The 21,412-nt window shown below is 41.1% G+C and overlaps 1 protein-coding gene across 1 annotated transcript in view; it reads right to left on the bottom strand.

Moving 5' to 3' along the window:
• The window catches only part of TXLNB (taxilin beta), a 144,935-nt gene that overhangs the window by 23,675 nt on the left and 99,848 nt on the right, over positions 1-21,412 (bottom strand). The window contains exons 5-6 of the mRNA XM_075339817.1: positions 13,057-13,251; positions 11,138-11,257 (exon numbers count right to left, since the gene is read on the bottom strand). Coding sequence (XP_075195932.1) covers positions 11,138-11,257; positions 13,057-13,251 — 315 coding nt within the window. The remainder of the gene's footprint in view (positions 1-11,137; positions 11,258-13,056; positions 13,252-21,412) is intronic.

The raw sequence follows: 21,412 nt of genomic DNA, 5'->3' as shown, positions 1-21,412 counted from the left end.
AAGCCACATGTCATATAGTGAAGCTTATATAAAATAACTAGCTGTACTACCCGGCTTCGCCCGGGTAAATAACTGCTGTTAACAAAATAGAATGTATTAACAAAAATGTATTCTGCACACAAAAACCACAAAAGAAATAGAAATGTAATTATTAAATTGTTGCCTATATTAACCAATCAGAGCTCAGATTAATTAACTGTAGCAAAATACAAGCTAAGCTGTGGTTGGTTGCTATTGGCAGCCTGATAAATCTCCATGCAACAGAAAGCCCTCCCCCTGACAGTATATATTAGCTCACACATACACATATAGACAGGTCATGTGACTGACAGCTGCCGTATTTCCTATGTGGCACATTTGTTGTTCTTGTAGTTTGGCTGCTTATTAATCAGATTTTTATTTTTGAAGGATAATACCAGACTTGTGTGTGTTTAGGGCGATTATGTGGTGAGGTTGGTGTATGTGTGGTGAGATGTGTGCTGAGGGTGGTATATGTGTTCAACCACGTGGTAGTGTGTGGCGCATTGTGTGTGTGTGTGTTCATATCCCCGAGTGTGGTGAGTATCCCATGTCGGGGCTCCACCTTAGCAACTGTACGGTATATACTCTTTGGCGCCATCGCTCTTATTCTTTAAGTCCCCCTTGTTCACATCTGGCAGCTGGCAATTTGCCCCCAACACCTTTCGTTTCACTTTTTCCCCATTATGTAGATAGGGGCAAAATTGATTGGTAAATTGTAACGTGTGGGGTTAACATTTCGCCTCACAACATAGCACCCGGCGCTGCCCGGGATAGTGTCTCTGTTTCTCTCCAATTCTCTGTCTGCCTCCCCTTCTGTATATATCTCTCTGTCTCTCTCTATCTCTTAGTCTGTCTGTCTCTTTCCCTGTCTATCTCTTTCTCCGTCTGTCTCAATCTCTTTCTCCGTCTGTCTCAATCTCTTTCCCTGTCTCAATCTCTTTCCCTGTCTGTCACTTTCCCTGTCTATCTATCTCTGTCACTTTCCCTGTCTATCTATCTCTGTCACTTTCCCTGTCTGTCACTTTCCCTGTCTGTCACTTTCCCTGTCTGTCACTTTCCCTGTCTGTCACTTTCCCTCTTTCCCTGTCTGTCTCTTTCCCTGTCAGTCTGTCTCTTTGTCTGTGTCTGTCTCTTTGTGTCTGTCTCTTTGTCTGTGTCTGTCTCTTTGTGTCTGTCTCTTACTCTGTCTGTGTCTGCCTCTTTCCCTGTCTGTGTCTGTCTCTTTCCCTGGCTGCATTGTGACATGCCAACATTCCATATAAGGGCGTGGCTGTGCATTCTTCTGAAGTTCTGGCTGCACTGTGGCTCCCAGCTCCATTCGCTTTAATGGAGGCAGGTTTTTTGGTGAATAACTGTAAAGCGCGGGGTTAAAATTTCCCCTTGAAACATAGACTATGACGCTCTCGGTGTCCATACGTGTGAGTGTGCAAAATTTTGTGGCTGTAGCGGCGACGGTGCGGATGCTAATCCCGGACATACACACACACACACACACACACACACACACACACACACGCACACACACACACACGCACACATACACACACATATTCAGCTTTATATATTAGATGGGAAAGATCTGAATGATGAATAAAAAATAAATCCACAGGTTCCCACTAGAGATGAGCAAGACACACACGTGATGTTGCACCAGCCTTGGATAATTAAAAGCCGCGCCGGGAACGCCGGAAGGTCAAGGGGATCCCATCCATCTGCCAGGTACCAGTGACTTGGACTGGAGTCCTGTGAATTAATCCACTGAGCTCAAGCTTTAACTGTCCTGGATACATGGGACAGTCCTGAGGTTGGGTGTAGTACACCCTACAGTCTCGGACGTCTGCTGAGTGTCCCTCACAACCACCAGCCCTATGACATCTCCTGCCAGGGTAGAAATGACTGGTTGTGGGTTTTGGATGTGGCTAGAGATGTGGTAACAATTTGCTGCCGCTGCATCTGCATGTTCCATTACTGTTTCTCTTCTATAAACGTTGGGGGATATGATTTTATCTACGCTTATCCATATTAATAACACAGATAACCTTTTTTGTTATTTAGAAATGCATTTAGTTATATTCAGGAGCTATAAATAAACCACTAAATTAAGGCCTTTAAGGTTTGTATGAGAAATGTAACAAATCACATACATGTAATCATGCGATGATCTGCACTTTCAATGTGTCGAGCCGCACATACATCATTACGACCACCAGGTGGCAGCAGTATATTGACAATGTAATTTCAGCTGTGACACAATTTGTTGCAGTGTTTTCCTGGTTGGATTGCAGTAATAAAACAATGCCTGGAATACTGATTGCAAAGACATTACTCATTTTAATAGAGAATCATATTTTATTGGTAATTTTATTATAAATAACTTGTGAATGTAATATTAATTGAACGCAGTTAGAGCATACTCTTACAAAATGTTTTTTTTTCTGTTTTATTGTTGCAGTCTGTTTATTGATTAAATAGTTTTGGAACGACAAATGGAGAAACATGCCAAAATAAATGATTTCAGCAAAAAATAAATACACCTTAACTCAATTTAATGATGTATTGTTGGGCTGCAGTCCCTAGGATGCCATGCCCGATACTGGCAGCCATACTTTTTAGTATTTATTTATGGTTCATTTGCATTGTCTTATTAATGAAAAATGCAGCACTGTCTCATCCAGTGTTTGGCTTGTAAAAGCATATGTGTGTATATTACAGTGTAAAAACTGAAATATAAGAGCAACATTGGCTGCATAATACAACTACATCACTAAAGTGGGTACAAGGGTGGGAGTGTCACCCTTGGATTTAGAAATAGCCCTTTGGGCCATCTGAAAAGACCAGTGACTACAGATGGTGCCCTGTTGCAAATCTACCAGTTCTCTGATCCCTGAGCTCTGTATAACCCCGCCCACACCAATGATTAGCAGCTTTCTGTGTACACTGTGTATGGGGAAAAAGCTGCCAATCAGTGGCAATCAGTGGTGGATGTGCGTTATACAAAATTCATGAACATAGAGAACTACATGGCAACAGATTTACAGGAAAGCAGCCCGGTAAATGAAACCTCACTGAAATCAGAGTCTCTACATCAAGCTGTTGGGTAAAAACCTGCTGACAAATTCCTTTTAACCCCTTTATGACCAAGAACGTACTGGTACGTCCTTAGTCACCTCCCTCCGGTTACCGCGGGCTCTCTGGCGGCAAGCCCACGGTAATCCCACACATGTCTGCTGATCTGTGTGGTTAACAGGAGAAGGTGGATTGGAGATCCACCCGTGTCTGTTAATCCCTTAGATTGCGCTGTGAAACACTGACTGTACGATTTAAATGGCTACGGCGGGAATTGCGCCATTCCCTGACGCCATCGGCGGCTGAGTGATGCGATCACAGGGTGCCAATGTGTTGTCATGGTAGCCCAGAGTCAGCTGATGACCCCTGACGCTGCAATGAGTCACTTTTTGTGAAAGCTGACAGAGTGCTGCACTCACAGGAGATGAGCATTTCTACTGATCAGAGTAATGCTGCTCTGATCAGCAGAAATGCACAGGTGATCACCAGTGCAGTGATAAAGTCCCCTAGAGGGACTAGTAAAATCAGTAAAAAATGTAAAAGAAAAGTTTTTAAAAATATGAAATAATAAAAAAACCCTAAAAGCTCAAATCACACCCCCTTTTGCCCTACTGAAAATAAAACAGTTAAAAAAATAAAAAAATACACATATTTGATAGTGTCGTGTTCAGAAATGCCCGATCTATCAAAATATAAAATCAATTAATCTGATTGGTACACCGCATCGTGAGCAAACAAAAATCCAAAATTACGTTTTTTGTTCCCTGCAACATTTTTTTTAAATGCAGACGATCAAAACAGCAAATCTACATAAAAATGGTATAATTAAAAATGTCAGCTCAAGAAGCAAAAAATAAGCCATTATAGAGCCCCTGATCCCGAAAAATGAGAACGCTACGGGACTCAGAAATTGGCGTCAAAAGCACTACTTTTTTATTGCACAAATTTCTGAAATTTTTTCACCTCTTAGATAAAAGTAAAAGTATACATGTTTCGTATCTGGGAGCTTGTACCGACCTGAGGCATCACACCGATACATCAGTTTTACCATATAGTGAACATGGTGAATAAATCCCCCAAAATATTGCGAAATTTCACTTTTTTCACAATTTCTCTATATTTCGAATTTTTTTCTGTTTATGGCAATATTGACAGAAAAATTAAAAATGTTATGCCTCTCAGAAGAAGGGGAAGAAGATATGAAAATGAAAATTGGAAAATCACCCAGGGTTGAAGGGGTTAATGGCTTCGGCCAAGGGTTCTGTGAATTTGCCCAGTTTGCTGCTCACTCAATATGTATCTAAGATTAGGAGTATGATAATGACGTATGAGTTACTACGATTCTGATATTTTAGTCAATAAATTAGACGATATCAGTCCATATATTGGTTTCCAAATGACTGGTGCTTCCTCTACCACGCAAGATGTTACCGGGAAGAATCTCAGACTGTGGGTTATGTGCACAGCTGTATCTAGGGGCAGGTTTGGAATAACTGATTTAAGGCACAGTCATAAAAAGTGGTCTTATCTTTGGCATCTGCCTTATTTGCAGGCTATTTCATGTTTTCCGCTGCTTTTAAGTTGTTAATAGATACCCGTAAGGAATGTCAGTCATTTGAAGTCTAGTGTTAAAATCTAGGATAAAAAATAATGGCACCGACAAACACAAAGGGGCCCAGATTGGCCCACAGGGGAATCGGTGAATCTCCTTGTGGGCCCCTATATAGGAGTGGGCCACCTTCATGAGCTATTACTATATTTTTAAATGGATGCCAAAAGATGGACACATAAATTATGTACCGTTGGCATACAGAAGATGCCAATATGGATGAAAAATTATGTAGATTAAAATTAGGGATATCTAATTTCAGTCTACTGTAGGCGCACATTCACAAATGTATATTCTGTCCTAGTGATTTCCATATCAGACCTAACTTGGCTAGACTACTTTAATGCTGGGTTTACACACGGCAACATCACAAACGACATCGCTGTAACGTCACCGGTTTTGTGACGTTACAGCGACCTCCCCAGCGACATTGCAGTGTGTGAAACCTATCAGCGACCTGGCCCCTGCTGTGAAGTTGTGATCGCTACAAATCGTTCAGGACCATTCCTAGGTCCTTTGTTTCCCGCTGTGCAGCATGCATCGCTAGCAAGTTTCAGTGTGTAAAGGGGACTTTACAGCGACTCCGCGGCTCTGTCTGTGTAGCGTCCTGATTAGCGGTCACCGGTGAAGGATTCACCGGTGACCGCTAATCCCCCGAGTGACTGAAGTGTCCCCCCCCTCTCTCATACTCACCGATCCCCGATCACCGGCGCTGCACGGCGTTCACTCTGCTCCAGCGGCTTTTCCTTTTTTGAAAAAGCCGGCCGCTCATTAAACAATCTCGTATTCCCTGCTTTTCCCCGCCCACCGGCAAATATGATTGGTTGCAGTGAGACACGCCCACACGCTGAGTGACAGCTGTGTCACTGCACCCAATCACAGCAGCCGGTGGGCGTGTCTATACTGTGCAGTAAAATAAATAAATAAATAATTAAAAAATCCGGCGTGAGGTCCCCCCCAATTTTAATACCAGCCAGATAAAGCCATACGGCTAAAGGCTGGTATTCTCAGGATGGGGAGCTCCACGTTATGGGGAGCCCCCCAGCCTAACAATATCAGTCAGCAGCCGTCCAGAATTGCCGCATACATTATATGCGACAGTTCTGGGACTGTACCCGGCTCTTCCCGATTTGCCCTGGTGCGTTGGCAAATCGGGGTAATAAGGAGTTATTGGCAGCCCATAGCTGCTAATAAGTCCTAGATTAATCATGTCAGGCGTCTATGAGACACCCTCCATGATTAATCTGTAAATTACAGTTAAAAAACACACACCCGAAAAATCCTTTATTAGAAATAAAAAACACTAACAAATTCCCTCATTACCAATTTACTACCCACAACAAAGCCCTCCTTGTCCGGCGTAATCCACGGTCCTCCAGCATCGCGTCCAGCTCTGCTGCATGCAGGTGACAGGAGCAGCAGAAGACACAGCCGCTCCTATCACCTTCACGCAGCTAATGAAGAGAGCCGTGTGATCGGCTGAGCTGTCACTGAGGTTACCTGAATCCAGCGGTGGATGCAGCGGTGGCCGCGGGTAACCTCAGTGACAGCTCAGCTGATCACGCTACTCACCGCCGCTCCGGTCACCTCCACGCAGCAAATGAGGTGAGTAGCGCGATCAGCTGTGAGTAGTAGCTCCCAGGGAGCGAGACCAAGGTAGGGACGCAGACGGTGGTCCGGGACCACAGGAGTCGGGGACCGGTGGAAGTGACATTGGAAAGGGTGCGATGGACATAGTCTAGGAGGACTGTCGGCATCAGAACCCCAAAAGAACTGACCGGTACCGAGCACGGCGGGGTACAGGACCCTAGGTCGGGAGCAGGTTTATCTGTTCTGATAATTAACCTGGGAGATAGAGTATCTTCATGAAATTTCCTAAGAGCTCAGAGATTGAAGACATCAGCCCACCAGGGGGGATACGGTTCTCCATAAAAAGCAGCCTAATTGAAATCCCAAGTGCCAGCCATCAAGAGCACAGCTGCCCTAAAGACAGGTAGCGGGGCCCCAACAGCTTCATGCAAAGGGGCCACAACTGACAACTAAAATTGTGCATGGAGGCAGAGTCCGGACTATCAAGTGACACCTGGATAGGCTCCCTTGTAGAGACTGTGATGCACAGAGCCTTTGGTTTATCATCAGTGTGAGTATCTGCTTTATAATCCTCATCCTGCACCACGACTACCCACAGTGGGTAACCTGTTCCCTCTCCATCCTGCGCTCCCAAACATCCCACACCAAAAATCCCCAGAGGCTGGGGCCTTCCCTACCTGCGGAGGGACTGACACCTTGCTGCTCCACATCATCTGCCCCGGTACTCCTTCCAGCAGCAGCAGTACTCCCATTACCGCAACCCGCAGGTGGCGTCACAAACTTCTCCCCTGTAAATATCCCCTTTCCAAGGATCGGAGTGTTAGTCGCGCGTGGGTCCGGATCCCTCGAGCCACGACCACCCGGGTCAGAGCACCCTGGTCTGCGTCGGGGGGGCACATATGCAAACCACATCCACGAGCATCGCTGTGCTTAGGAATGCTCGGTGCTCGGCCCAGTGAAAACCACTTGCAGTGTTTGATCGGCTTGCACTGGGGGTAACAACAGCATGATCGGATGTAGTGTGTACCCCCAAAAAAGGAAAAACAACTCCCACTCACCCCAGGAAGTGATCTGTCTTGTTGCTGACTGCATGTGGGCAGAGACCCGACGTGCCCAATTGGTGACTTCCATTGGGGTTCAGGTCAAGTCCGGGTCAAACACCAAACTTTTTCAAAAGTCAGGCTGCACCTGCCGAACCGAACCTCAATGGGTTCGCTCATCTCTAGTGAGATAGGTATGGAAAGTGTTAGTAATTAGTGGCAAGCTCAGGGAGGAGCTCCAGCTAAAAAATGGCCGTTGAGGCCTAGTATATCAGAGTGCCTGTAGTTACAGCACGGCAAGAATCAGCCAGTCAGAAAGCTACAACAGAACAGAATAGGAATCCAGAAAGAGGGGCAGAAGCATTATCTTGGAAGTGAGTTTAGCTTAGTGAGAATCTGGGAGAGCCTCAAATGAGAACATAGTTGGGAAATTTGGTGATGGAGAGCTTAGCCTGCTGTGGGTTAGACAAGGTTGCCCTGATACAGTGCTAGACTAAAAGTGTCAACCTAATGTGGAAGATTTGGAGAAGAAATTCTAATTCTTGCCTAAAGGAAGCTTCTGAAAAGGTAGCTGTTGCAGGCAGTGTGAAGAAAGTACTAAAGATGGATTTTGCTAAAATGGAATGACTATGAGATGGTCTTGAAAAAGAAATGTAAAATGTTGCCACTCTTCTATGTGAAAGCTCTGTCCATGCAAATTGAATACCATCCAGTCTGATGCCAGTTGTTTTTTTGTCTGTTCAAGGTAATCTACCTCAGTAAAGACGTTCTGTTGTTAACTATGATGGCCTATCCTGCTTTCTTGTTCATCCCCTTCATCGCACTACATCACAGTTCGTTGCCACCGGCCCTCACGGGAGTAGCACCATTGGTGTGAGGGAAGATATAGGAACAGACCGGACTGCTACCCCAAAAGGGCTCAATGTAGGGCAACATGGCTGAGGAGGGATGCTAGGCCTTAGTGTCAGTTAAGAGGTTAATTTGTGGAGTTGTTTTTTGCGGGAATATTGTAGGGTGGAGCTGTAGGGTCAGTTGGGGTGTGGGGCACTCTGATTGGTTAAGGGGTGGTGTCAAGGAGGGGCAGTATATAAGGTCCCCGGGGGGTTGGTCACTTTTATGTTGAAGGCGAACAGAATTGTTCCCGCCCACCCACCCTGTAGCAGTTGGTTAACCAGCGTGGAGAAGATGGAGTGACTTTGTCGCAGCTGCGGGGGAAAGGGGGGGGGTATTTGAAGGTGGGGGTTTGCACAAAACTGTGAGGGGGACCGCAGTGCAGGAAAGGGTTACCCCTGATGGTACAATTGATTGGTAACATGGGTCCTTGCTGGGTTAAGTCTCAGCTTGACAAGGGTTGGGCAACATTCGGCTGGGTACCCTTGAGCTAGTGTGGTGTGGCTGAGGGCAGGTGGTGGAGCTGATGTTGAAATCAAATGGTTTGGTACCTTTATTTACCCCTACTCCTTACGGGTGTTTTTCATGGGTATTTAAAATGTTATTTATGTTTTGATGTTTTGTTGTTTAATAAACGGAGCTGCTGTGGCCTTTTATATCCAACGTCACGCAGTCTTTTTGTTTATTTTAGGTAAGAACTCGGGAAGTGGGTGAGGGTGATGGTCAGTTGGACAAGGTAAGTAAGGGGCCGATTAGTCAGACTTTCCGGAGTCATGACACTACATCATGGGTTTCACTGGTGTTTAGAGCTTGCTAATCTCACCCAGCCAAACAAAGCTTTACATGCACAGGGCCTTATGCGAGTATTCACCTATTCCCCTGTGGGCCACTTCGAGCCTGTCAGGCATTGTATCTTCATGGAACAAAAAGTAGGCTTGTCTGTGCTATATTGCGAATGTTAATGCACAATATGGAGTAAACAAACAGATGGATTTGTGCAGACATAGACACTGGACTGTTTGCAAATGATGGTCTTAAAAGTAAAAACAAAAAACTAAGAGAGGGCTGCATCACAAAATGTTGTTTTTTTCTTGCAACAGTATATTTATCAGTGCTCCTAAATATTTAGAGAAATATATTTTTTAAAGTATGTTTTCTTGTCATTTATTATCATTTCAGTCAATAGAAACAACTCTTGAGCTAAAATAACATTATGTTTTAATAAGCATCTGGGTATGAATTGTAAAACTAAGCAATAATAAATAGTAGTTGCAGCTGCCAAGTAATAGAGAAAGACAGGAAAGTGGAACAGCTGCCTCCTTAATCAAATTGTTTAGGAAGAGTATATGGATAGCTGGTATAGACAGATGGCAATGCCTGAGGGATGTGTCTAGCTGGATAAAAATATGATGATCTTGAGCTGCTAGTGTTGCTATCTTCAATTACTAAAGAGAAATAACACACTTATTTTATTCCATAACAGCATCATCATTTATATGGAGGTTTACTGTGTTAGGATTGTGAAAGACATCATGGGATGGCGGTAATATGCATCCCATATCAATAACATCAGTAGGTCAGCCATCCAGTGCCAACAAAACGTTGGCCCGTAGTAGGGAAACAGAAAGGTACAATATGATCTTACAGACGTCTTTCACTTCATCTGTTCTGTTCTTGTAATCTCAAGACAAAACCGCTATCACATGTTATACCATGCCATTCCCTCAGCTTCTGTAATAAACATGACTAAAGGGATTGACCACTTTATTTTTATTTTACCAAAAGTGTTGGGGACATTATTTTGTGGATTTTACTTATACATAAGAATTACAAGTTTTCCTCTAGCACTTATTAGTTCAACCTTCCTTGTAGACCTCTTGTCCACAACATGGCTGCTAATGAAGGGTCATGTGATCAGACCTGTTCCTCTGCCTCCTCCAATTAATAAACACTTCATATGAGATTGCTGCTTTACAATTGGAGGACGCTGATGGACAGGTCTGGTCACATGCTCCTCCACCAGCAGCCATATTGTAGACCAGAAATCTGTATAGTTTGTGAGAAAGGCTACATTAACAAGAATAGGATGAGAACCTGTAATACTTATAGATTGTTAAGTGCCTCAAAAATTATAAATTTAAAGTGGAACACCACTTTAAAGGATGATCATAGCATGATCGAGCATCGGAGTTTAAAAATGCTCGAGTTTCCTATTAACTTCCATTATACTCAGTTCTCGGTAATGCCTCAGAAACTTGATGTTCGATCCAGTAATGAGCAGTGACGAGCACACTCGGTCATTACTAATCACTATGAAAGACATTATGTTGTGTATTTTGCCACCACTTCTGTAGCCCTTCTAATAATCCAAAACTTCCATGTAGTGTACCCAACACAGACCATCAGGCAGTACAATATGACTACCAAATCAGTAAACCTTCCCACATCGGCGATCGTTTAAATGCCTGTTTACATAGGCAGACTAAAGCAAACGATGCCCCTTGATTGATCAGTAATAGATCGCTCAGTGCCCAGAAGATGCCATGGTTCACGGCAGTGCGAGTCTCGCTTACACAGTACAATGCACCACTGGAGTTATTTTTTTTGTGTTGTGCAAAGGATCATTTCACCCAAAATGCACGTTCATCGACTGATCGGCAACCCTTTTACACTGAAAGATAATTGTGAAATGAGCAATCTTAAAACTATTAGGCCACGTGACTTTCTCTACCTCAGCCTTACAATAAGAAGATGCCAACTCCTTTTATCATTGTTATAGTACCCTGAGTGTGAGATCAGTAGGTGAGCTGATTTATTTTACATTTAACTTTTAAGATGAGGGTTTGATGAGAAAATGATGACTTTTGTGTTTTGCTTTCTTGAGTACTCCTTAGATAGGCAACACATTGACAACACTTACAAACTCTTTCTCTCGCTTATGCTTTTCATCGGCTTCTTTCATCAGCTCTTGGGCCTGCTCTAGTCTGGCATCCACTAACTTTTGCTGGAGATCCCTCTGTTTAAACATTTGATCCAAGTGCTGTAAAAATACAAAAAGTGTTAAATTATGAGTATCGTCAAGCTTTCAAATATTCACCCATCCTCTAAGAAATTCTTTCCAGTACTGCTTTAATAAGGTCTAATATCTCTCCTGACATAACTATTCCAATGTCAAGGACCCACAGGATGGCTTGTCTTCAAATTGTCTCCTTTTCGTTTAGATATCCTTATTATTTCCTCCTTTTACATCTTACTCAGTAATTTTTAATTTGTTTTTCTAGAATTTTCTTCATTAAATTTTCAAAACAAACTTTTAAAAATATCAAAAGTTTAGGAATTTTAACCAGTTTAATGATGTATTTTGAAAACACCAACCATGTATAGAAATTGGAGACCACCAATCTGAATATAATCTGGAAATACTGAGCTGCAAAAGAATCATGTCAAAACTCCCATAACCTTATAGAAACAAAAGGTGGGAGACAAAAGCTCAAAATAAGGTCTTATCCAACCAGAGTAATGGGGTGAGGACAAATTGTGGAGGGTCACCTGTTTCGGTTCTGAGAGTCACAACCACTGTAAGAGCATGTAGCAGCTGCTGCAGTAACTAGATATGTGCAGTGAAAACAAGTCAGAAAAAGGGTTAAAACACTGCACTGCCACAAAGGTAGAATCCAGTTGGATGTTGCATAAAAACATGATTTATGTCCTGAGGAAGGACATTAATCTCTGAAATGCGTAGAGCAATAAAATCACATTTTTATACAATATCTGACTTTGCGGCAGTGCGGTTGTTTTAACCTTTTCTCTGACCTGTTTCCATAAGATTTTATTAAGCATAAAACTTGTAGGATTCTAGGTATAAATCTTTGCACCAGTGAACCTACTATGAGGTAGAGTTGGGTCAGTTTTTGTTACAAAATGAAAAATAGCCAAATATTGGAATTTTCCATCCACTTCCTCAATCTGTACTATTCGGAGGCATGTCACTCAAATATGCCACTCTGTGTGTCCTTGCCTCCTCTCATCCCTCTTAGATTTGAGTGACAGGCTGCCTTTCAACTACTCTTGAGAGTGAAGGTGTAGTAGAGCATTCTCCTGAAGAACTATAATTCTGCTACATTTTTTGATCACTTCTATTCAGCTTTGGTAGACATTTTGAACTATTATTGGTAAATAGGAGAAAGGTTCTGTCTCTTTAATATGTGATGGCCTATACTAAAAAAGAGAAGGCCATCACTATGTATTCCTGGAAAACCCCTTTAAGTCTTATAATACATAATACATTTTCAAATGTAAAAGCTGAAACATTGACACATTTGTATTATTGTGTTTTCTAGCAACACTTAGTAGAAAAATAAAAAATATTTTTTCGCAATATTCAATGTTGATGTTAATCCATCAAAATCTGTTTGGATTTACAGTCACGGTCAGTCAGTTACTTGATATGCTATCAACACTACAGGCTCACAAAGCCTAGATTATTTCCATATGCAAAGAATATTTCTAAAATGCAATAAATAAAAGTGACGTCTAACAAATGACATCCATAGGGTAATATACATAAACAATTATTTAACAATCTTGTAATATATCAATAGTGGACTGTGTTGAGCGAGCCAGTTACATTGAGTTAATATTCTTCATATGGAAGTCATTTATTTCTATTACACAACTCGCAGTGTTTGGCATAATTGTATGGTGCACCTGTTGTGATCATAAATCCGGCTATATCAATATAAAACTCCATGTGGACCATAAAGCGTTTTATTGTCTCCCTTTACAGGTTTGCTTGTTTTTAAGGAAGATTGACAGCATAGGGCAGCTGTTCCACCTTACCTCTTCTCTGACTTCATATTGGCCAACAATGCTCTTGAGTTTCTCTGCCAGCTCGGCATTTTCCTGGCACAGCTTCGTGTTTCTCTCACTTTGCTGCTCTATCTGACTCTGGATTTCTGCCAGTGTTATCTGGAAATGGTTAGTGATTTCTTTTCGTTTCTCTTCATCTTCTCGAGCTCGTTGAATGGTCTCCTCCTAAAAGCAACATTTAATGATGTTACTGGAAGGAAGTATGGAGATCTAATTGGATATCATTGTATGTTACTGAATATGTAGATTTGGTCATTAAATTGTACATTTCACCCTTATACACCAATTTATTTGCTTGTAAATATGCATCTACAACTTGTACATATGGCAGGGCTTGCTGTTTATATCTGTACTTGTGTATTTATACTATCACGCTGGTTATTTGTATTGGGATATGACATTTCTTTGTTGCATCTGATTTGCAGCAAGTCCCAAAGAAACAAATATGTCTAATACATCACTAAGAAAAAAGAAACATTACGTAATAAAAACTTAACAGTGCTTGTGGATCCCTTGGTGCAGGACTTTTGTCAAGCTTTTCCCTTCAAAGCTTGTTTATGCTATAGACTACTAATTCACAAGCAGGAAGTTTTATCATTGTCTACAATATTACAGATGAAATGACTTTATTAGCTAGCAGGTTCCCCCACGGACACACAGACAGCATGAAATTCCATGTTTGGCCAAGATTATTTAGGGTATTTTAGCTATTTAAGCTCTGTCTACAGCATCAGGGAGGAAGCAAAGGGATTCAGTAATTTAAGCTTCCTACTAATGGTAAAATGACTAAAACACGATAAATCCTAGCTTCATCTAGTATGATGATGTGTTAATAGTTTATATTAAATTGTATTACAGAAGATGAAAAATTGATGTTTTCATGCGACATTGGAGGAGCCAATTTGAATATTTCAATCCATCTACTTATGATCACTCTTTTTTATAAACTTAGATCCACAAAATATTAAATGTTTGAGGATAACTTGGTATTATCTTTGTGGCAACAACCTACCACAAATCTTTTGCAAGGGTAGAACAAACAACTGAAAACTGAATACAGCGGGGTGAAATAAGTATTGAACATGTCAACAATTTTCTAAATAAATATATTTATAAAGGAGCTATTGACATGACTTTCTCACCAGATGTCGGTAAAAACCCATCCCATCCACACAAGCAAAGAAATCAAACCATAGATTTCCATACGTTTTGTGTAATAATAAGAAATGACACAGGGAAAAAGTATTGCACATATGAATATAGAGAGGTACAAAAAGACAGAGAAAGTCATAATACCAGCTGAAATTATCAGTAATTAGAAAGCAATAATGCTACATAGTAAAAAAAATAATACCAGCTGGTTGAACTGATGGCCTATAAAATTGTCTTATTACCAAGGTGCCACACAAAAAGCATCTTATGATGGGTAAAACCAGTGAGCTGTCTCAAGACCTTCACAACCTTATTGTTGCAAAACATACTGATGGCATTGGTTACAGAAAAATGTCTAAATTGCTGGATGTTCTATTCTAGTGAGTACTGTTGGAGCCATAATCTGGAAGTGGAAAGAACATCACCATATACCAACCACAACCCTGCAAGATTTCAGACACGAGAGTTACAAGAATTATCACAAGAGTTGTCCAAGAGCCAATAATTACCTGTGAAGAGCTACAGAATGACCTGAGATCAGCAGGTAGAATTTTTCAAAGAAAACAATAAGTAATGCATTCAACATCCATGACCTGTATTCTCGCTAACCACACAAGACTTCACTGCTGAACAAAAAGTAAGCTCAAGCAAGTTTAAGGTTTGCTCAACAAAATTTAGATAAGCTTGGGAAATACTGGGAGAGTATAGACCAAAATTGAACTCTTTGGATGCTGTAATTCACACTATTTTGGGAGGCCAAACTACACTGTATATCGCCCCCAAAACACCATACCAACAGTGAAGTTTGGAGGTGAGAACATCAGTGTGTGGGGCTGTTTTTTAGCACAAGACACTGTCAAATTTCCTGTAATTCAAGGAAGGATGAATGGACAAATGTACTGATTCATTCTTGGTAAATGTCTGCTGCCATCTACAAGGATGATGAGGATGAAACGAGCATTCCAGCCAAGGAAACTCTCAATTGGTTTCAGAGAAAGCAAATAAAGTTGACCTGAATAGAAAATTTATCTAAGGACCTAAAGCTCAGAGTTCATAGAAGGAGTTCACAAAACCTTCAGGATTTGAAGAGTGTTTGTGTGGAAAATGGACCAAAATCACACCTGAGCAATGCATGCGACTAGTTTCTCCATATAGGATGCATATTGAATCTGTCATCATCAACAAAGGATTTTGTACGAAGCTTTAAATAAATTTCAGTAAGTGTGTTCAATACTTTTTCTCTGTGTCATTTCTCATTTTAGCACATAATTTGTTGACATCTATTGTTTGATTTATTTGCCTGTGTGGATTGGAGAAATTCATGTTAATAGCACCTTTAACCCTAGAACGCGCAACCATAGAAATCTACTATAGAAAACAAGTAACCTAGCAGGCCTGCGAGGCCCCAGGTATGCGTTCTAGGGTTAAAATATATTTACTTAGAAAATTGTTTACATGTTCAATACTTATTTCACCCGTTGTATACAAAATCAACAATAAAGGAACATATTTTATTTTTTACAAAAATGAGAGAAAAAGTATGCCACTGTTTTTCCTGCAAATCCTATCCAAGTGCTATGTCTTGTGGTGTTATTATAGTTCTTTGTAGTAATTCAACTTAAGAATACTAATTTATGGAGTCCAAAAGGCCAAGATATGATCAAATTAGATATGTGTTTAAAAATCATCATCACTTTTTTTGCTGAGTTAAAATTAATGAATTTGATTTACCCAATGAACCACCATGTCAACTGTGTGAGTTAGGCTATGTTCACACAAGACGTTTTTGCAGCATTTTTTTTCTGCCCAAAATCTGACCAAAACCTAATCTTGTGGCTGGATGTCTCCTGGGAGCCATCTGCGGTTTTGGTGCGTTTTTTTACAGCGTTTTTTTTATGTGATGTCAAGACCAGCAAGGGTTTAAGAGTACCTGAGTGCTGGGATGGGCTGAGATGTACCTGGATCCGACACTCGGGTAGTAAAAAAAGAGGTAGAAAGAAAAAAAAAAGTAAAGCAAGCGCACTATAACTACCAGTCTCCGGTAGATGCTAGAGTGTATGGGCTCCTTCCAAGTAAGACGTCATTTAACAGGCTCCTATCACATGGGTGACAGGGGGGAGAAGCATGATGGTAGTGGCAGGGAGAAAACATAGCCAAGCTCACTAACCAAGCCGTTCACGCCCACAAACCCAGCTAGCCACGCCCACTAACCTGGAAGGAACCCATACATTCTAGGCTCATCTGTACCTGCTCTTGCGGCCCCTCCTACTTCTGGTGCCACTTATTAGCTTCATGCATATATTAACTGCTTCATCCCCCCCCACTGGAGTCTGTGGGTCTATCGTACAGTAAAATAAATAAATAAATAAAAAAAATTACATAGGGTCCCCCCATAGTATAATACCCAGCACAAATATAGCCATGGCTACAGGCTGCAGCCCCCAGCTGTGCGCTTTATCTTGGATGGGTATCAAAATAAGAGGGACCCCACGCTGTTTTTTAATTATTTAAATAAATAATTTAAAAAAAAAACAGCATGCAGTCCCCCCAAATTTTGGTACCTAGCCAAAATAAAGCCCATAGCTGGAGGCTGGTATTCTCAGGCTGGAGAGACCCAGCCTAAAAATATCAGCCTGCAGTCGCCCAGGATTGTTGCATCCATTAGATGTGACAATCTCAGCACTTTACCTGGCTCCTCCCGAATTGCCCTGGTGCGGTGGCAATCGGAGTAATATCAGGGGTTAATCACACCTCATAACTTCCTTTGCCTCGTTCTGGATCCCAGGACGCTATATATTGCGTCTCTACCTATGGCTCAGTGCCAGTGATATTTCTGCCTTGCAGCTTGTATACTGGCTCTGGTGAGTGTTCCCGATCTGTCTTGCCTCCATGCTACTGTGTCCAGACTTGTACCCTCCCCCGTTCGTCTGACTGTCCTGGTCCCTGACTTCCCTCTCCTGTCTGTTGTTTGTGTTTCCCTCTGCATACCTGATCTCCTGACTTCCGATTCGGTTCTGTTTTCTGACTTGATATTGATCCTTCCTTTGCAGTGAATTGACTTTCCTATCTAGACCCTGACTGTTTGACTACTCTATTGCCCCCTGGTGGCTTGCTTGTTAACTGCCTGCTGAAGTTACTCTGCTGTAATTCAACTGCTTTTCCGTTAAAGTGTTTCTTTGTCTGTCCTACTGCTGCCACCTAGTGGGGATTACGCTGTACTATGTCTTACTAGCCTTTGTACAGTGTGACAGTAGCCCTATATACAGGCCCACTGACTGATTACAAGATTGTAGACACCTGTGATGCTAATTAGTGGACAAACCTTAATTTAAGATGTCCCTTTTGTCACCTTATTTTCAGGGGTACCATCATTTCTGTCCAGGCCTTTTTCATGAGTTTTATGTTTTAAAAAATTACGTGGAAGCAGAAAAGCAATATCTGACATTAATTCCTTCATTTTCATAGATTTTTAATTTATCATTACTTTTGTCAGATTAAAGTTATTTCTGTGACCATTGTGGGTTTTTCTTTCATTAAACAAGGGACAAGGGGTGCCAACAATTTTGACCACGTGTGTATGTAGAGGACCAGTGTGTGTGAGGGTGATATTATACAGAGAAGAAGGTGTGTGAGGGGGAGACATTATACAGAGGGGCAGTGAGTGTGTAGGGATATTATACAGAGGAGCAGTGTGTGTGCGAGGATAAATATACAGAGGAGCAGTGTGTCTAAGGGGGATATTATACAGAAGAGCAGAGTGTGCTGGGATAAATATACAGAGGAGCAGTGTGTGTAAGGGGGATATTATACAGAGGAGCAGTGTGTGTGGGGAGATATTATATAGATGAGCAGTGTATGTGTGAGATTTATTATACAGAGATGCTGTGTGTGTGTGTGTGGTTGGGATATTTATACAGAGGAGCTGTGTGTGTGTGGGATATTATACAGAGGAGAAGTGTGTGTGTAGAGCCCTGAAATTCTTAGCGGCATCCCTGATAACATGTAACAATAGTTGCAAATATGAGAGCTAACTGAATTGTCTTGAATGTATGTGTGTCAGAGAGTATAACTGCAAGCTCCAAAGTACAAGTTCTTGTAATCCACTTGTTTTTTTTGGTGGAGAGGGCCCAAGCAGCAATCAGATCATAGAGAGATGTAAGCAATATGAAATAACTTTATATTTCTCGTTCCATCTTCACACTGTGGCTTACAAATATCTTTGGTACCATGTGCAGTTGAAATCAGAAGTTTACAAACACAATCTAAAAACACACATATGCATGTTTTTCACACTCTTAATCATTAAATCAGAATAAACCTTTCCTGTTTTAGGTCAATTAGGAACCAAAATTATTTATATTTTCCAAATACAAGAGTAATGAGTGAGGAAATGTTTTAATGCATTTTTATTACTTTCTACAAAGTCACAAGTTTACATACACTAAGAGTACTATGCTTTTAAACAATATGGGACAGCCCATATCATGATGTCATGTCTATAGAAGCTTCTGATAGGTTTAATGGCAACATCAGAGTTAATTAGAGACACACCCGTGGATGTACTTTAATGCACACCTGAACACACACTGCTTCTTTGTGTAGCATTATAGAAAGAAATCAGCCAAGATCTCAGGAAGAGAATTGTGGACTTGCACAAGTCTGGTTCCTCCTTGGATGCAATTTCCAGATACCTGAAGGTGCCTCATTCATAAATAAAATAAATTAAAAAAGAAATCTTTATTTTTTTTATGGCGCTAACATATTCTGCAGCACTTTACATACATCAGGAACACTGTCCCCATTGGGGCTGACAATCTTAATTTCCTATCTGTATGTCTTTTGAGTGTGGGAGGAAACCGGAGTACTCGGAGGAAACTCACGCAAACACGGGGAGAAAATACAAACTCCTTGTTCAGCTGTACAGACAGTTATATGCAGGTAAAAAGAAGATGGGAATGTCCAGCCATCATACCGCTCAGGAAGGAGATGGGTTCTGTATACCAGAGATGAATGTGCATTGGTCAGACGTGCATATCAACTCAACAACAAAAGTAAAAGACCTTGTGAAGATGCTGGTGGAAACTTTGAAGCCTAAGAACATACGGGGGTAGCAGCATCATGTTGTAGGGTTGCTTTGCTGCAGGAGGGAGTAGTGAACTTTACAAAATAGATGTCATCATGAGGAAAGAAGATTATGTGGCAATACTGAAGCAATATCAAAACATCAGCCATGAACTTAAAACTTGGGCGGAAATGGATGTTCCAAATGGACAATGCCTCAAAGCATACTGCCAAACTAGTTACAAAGTGGCTTAAGGACAGCAAAGTCAATGTTTTGGAGTGGCCATCACAAAACCCTGATCTCAATCCTATTGAAAATTTATGGGCAAAGCTGAAAAATCAGGTGCAAGCAAAACGACCTACAAACATGGCTCAGTTACACCAGTTCTGTCAGGACAAATGATCTCAAATTCCTACCAACTATTGAGAGAAGCTTGAGGAAGGATATCCAAAATGTTTGACCCAAGTCATACAGTTTAAGAGCAATGGTACCAAATACTAATGAAATGTATGTAAACTTCTGACTTTGCAGAAAGTAATAAACATACCTTAAAACATTCTCTCTTTCTTTCTCTCTCTCTTTCACTCTCTCTCTCTCTCTCTCTCTCTCTCATTATTCTGGCATTTGGCAAATAAAAATAATTTTAGTTCCCAATTGACCAAAAACGGGAAAGGTTTATTCTGATTTCATGCCAGATAGTGAGAAAAACATGCACAGGTGTCTTTTTAGATAGTTTATGTAAACTTCTGGTTTCAACTGTAAATATAGGAAAATAAAAACAGAGAAAAAAAGGCAAAAGAAAGAAGGAGACAATTGCAGTTGTCAAATGAAGACAAATGTCGGCAATGTATTTATCCATAAAGGAATCAATTTTACTTTATACAAATACAAATTCATGGCCCCGAGTTACAATATATCGAATGTTCAATTGTCTTTCATGGGTCATTATAATGTGAAATCATATTCAACTTACAATGCGCTTAAGGTGGCTCCTTAAGTTGAAAAAGGTAGTCACTTCATCGTCTACAACTCTAGACGATCAAGGAAAAAGCAATTAACTCTTTTTCTGTAGAATGTACAGAAGCAGTCATAGAAAAACATAGTTGTAAGAAGTATCATCTCCAAAACCCTAAACAACCATGAAAGGAAAGCTATTATTAACTTCTTTACTGCGTCATACCATCAAGGAAGCAGGTGATACCTCCTTCACTTCACTTCATCTTCTCTCATCAGGTACTCACAGCTCCCCTGCCTCATAGCTTCCTGTTTCCTCTGGGGCAGCATGCTCCTGATCACTATTGAGATCAGAGGCTTGGCCATACCATGGGCCCAAACTTTGCATAGATAGCTTTGCTTCTCCAATACTGGAGCAGGCATGGGCACTGAAGCTGGCCCGATACAACGCATGTCTTACGAGACCAGCCACCTTTGATAAGTTACTAGCCACTTCTGCAGCCTAAGTAACAAACAGTAAACTTTGAAATTAAAAATACCTTCATTCTTTAGAATTGAGAGTATTTTTAATTAGAAATAAATTGCAAAGTTGTATTTACAAGCACTTTGCAATTTTAAGCATTTAAGAAAATGAGACAACCCCGTTAAGTTCTCCACTACATTACACTACTAAGGAAGCAGGCTTTAATTTCACTACTATAGTAAACCAATCAATCAGACATTAATGCACTACTCCAGCATTTGTTTTATTATTTCATCGCTGGAGTAGTATCTCTAATCCAAGTTCCCTGACCCTAGTAAGATACTTAGCAGCTGCTGGCTTCTGCTCCTCATGGTGCCGCTTCGGTCCCATTTAACTATCTTGTGACTGCAGCTTCAGACTCACTGGACATGAAAACTAACAGTTACAGGCTCTCAATATAAGTCTATAAGAGCCTTGTTCATTGAAAAGTGGCCTTCGGCTTGCCCAGCAAAGGTTGGAGCGATTGGGCAGATTACAAACAGCAGCAGACAACCAAAGTGGTACCAAATTCAGAAGAAGATGGCAGCTTATAAGTATATTACTAGGGTCAGAACATGTACATTAGCGATAACACTGACTGTTACTACCATAGACCACCAGAAAAGAAAACATTTACTTCTTCATTAATGTAGACA

Source organism: Anomaloglossus baeobatrachus, chromosome 3 (genome assembly GCF_048569485.1).
Source record: "Anomaloglossus baeobatrachus isolate aAnoBae1 chromosome 3, aAnoBae1.hap1, whole genome shotgun sequence".
Classification (NCBI taxonomy): domain Eukaryota; kingdom Metazoa; phylum Chordata; class Amphibia; order Anura; family Aromobatidae; genus Anomaloglossus; species Anomaloglossus baeobatrachus.
Note: the sequence above shows the minus strand (reverse complement) of the source record. Positions and strands in the feature narration are given on the sequence as shown.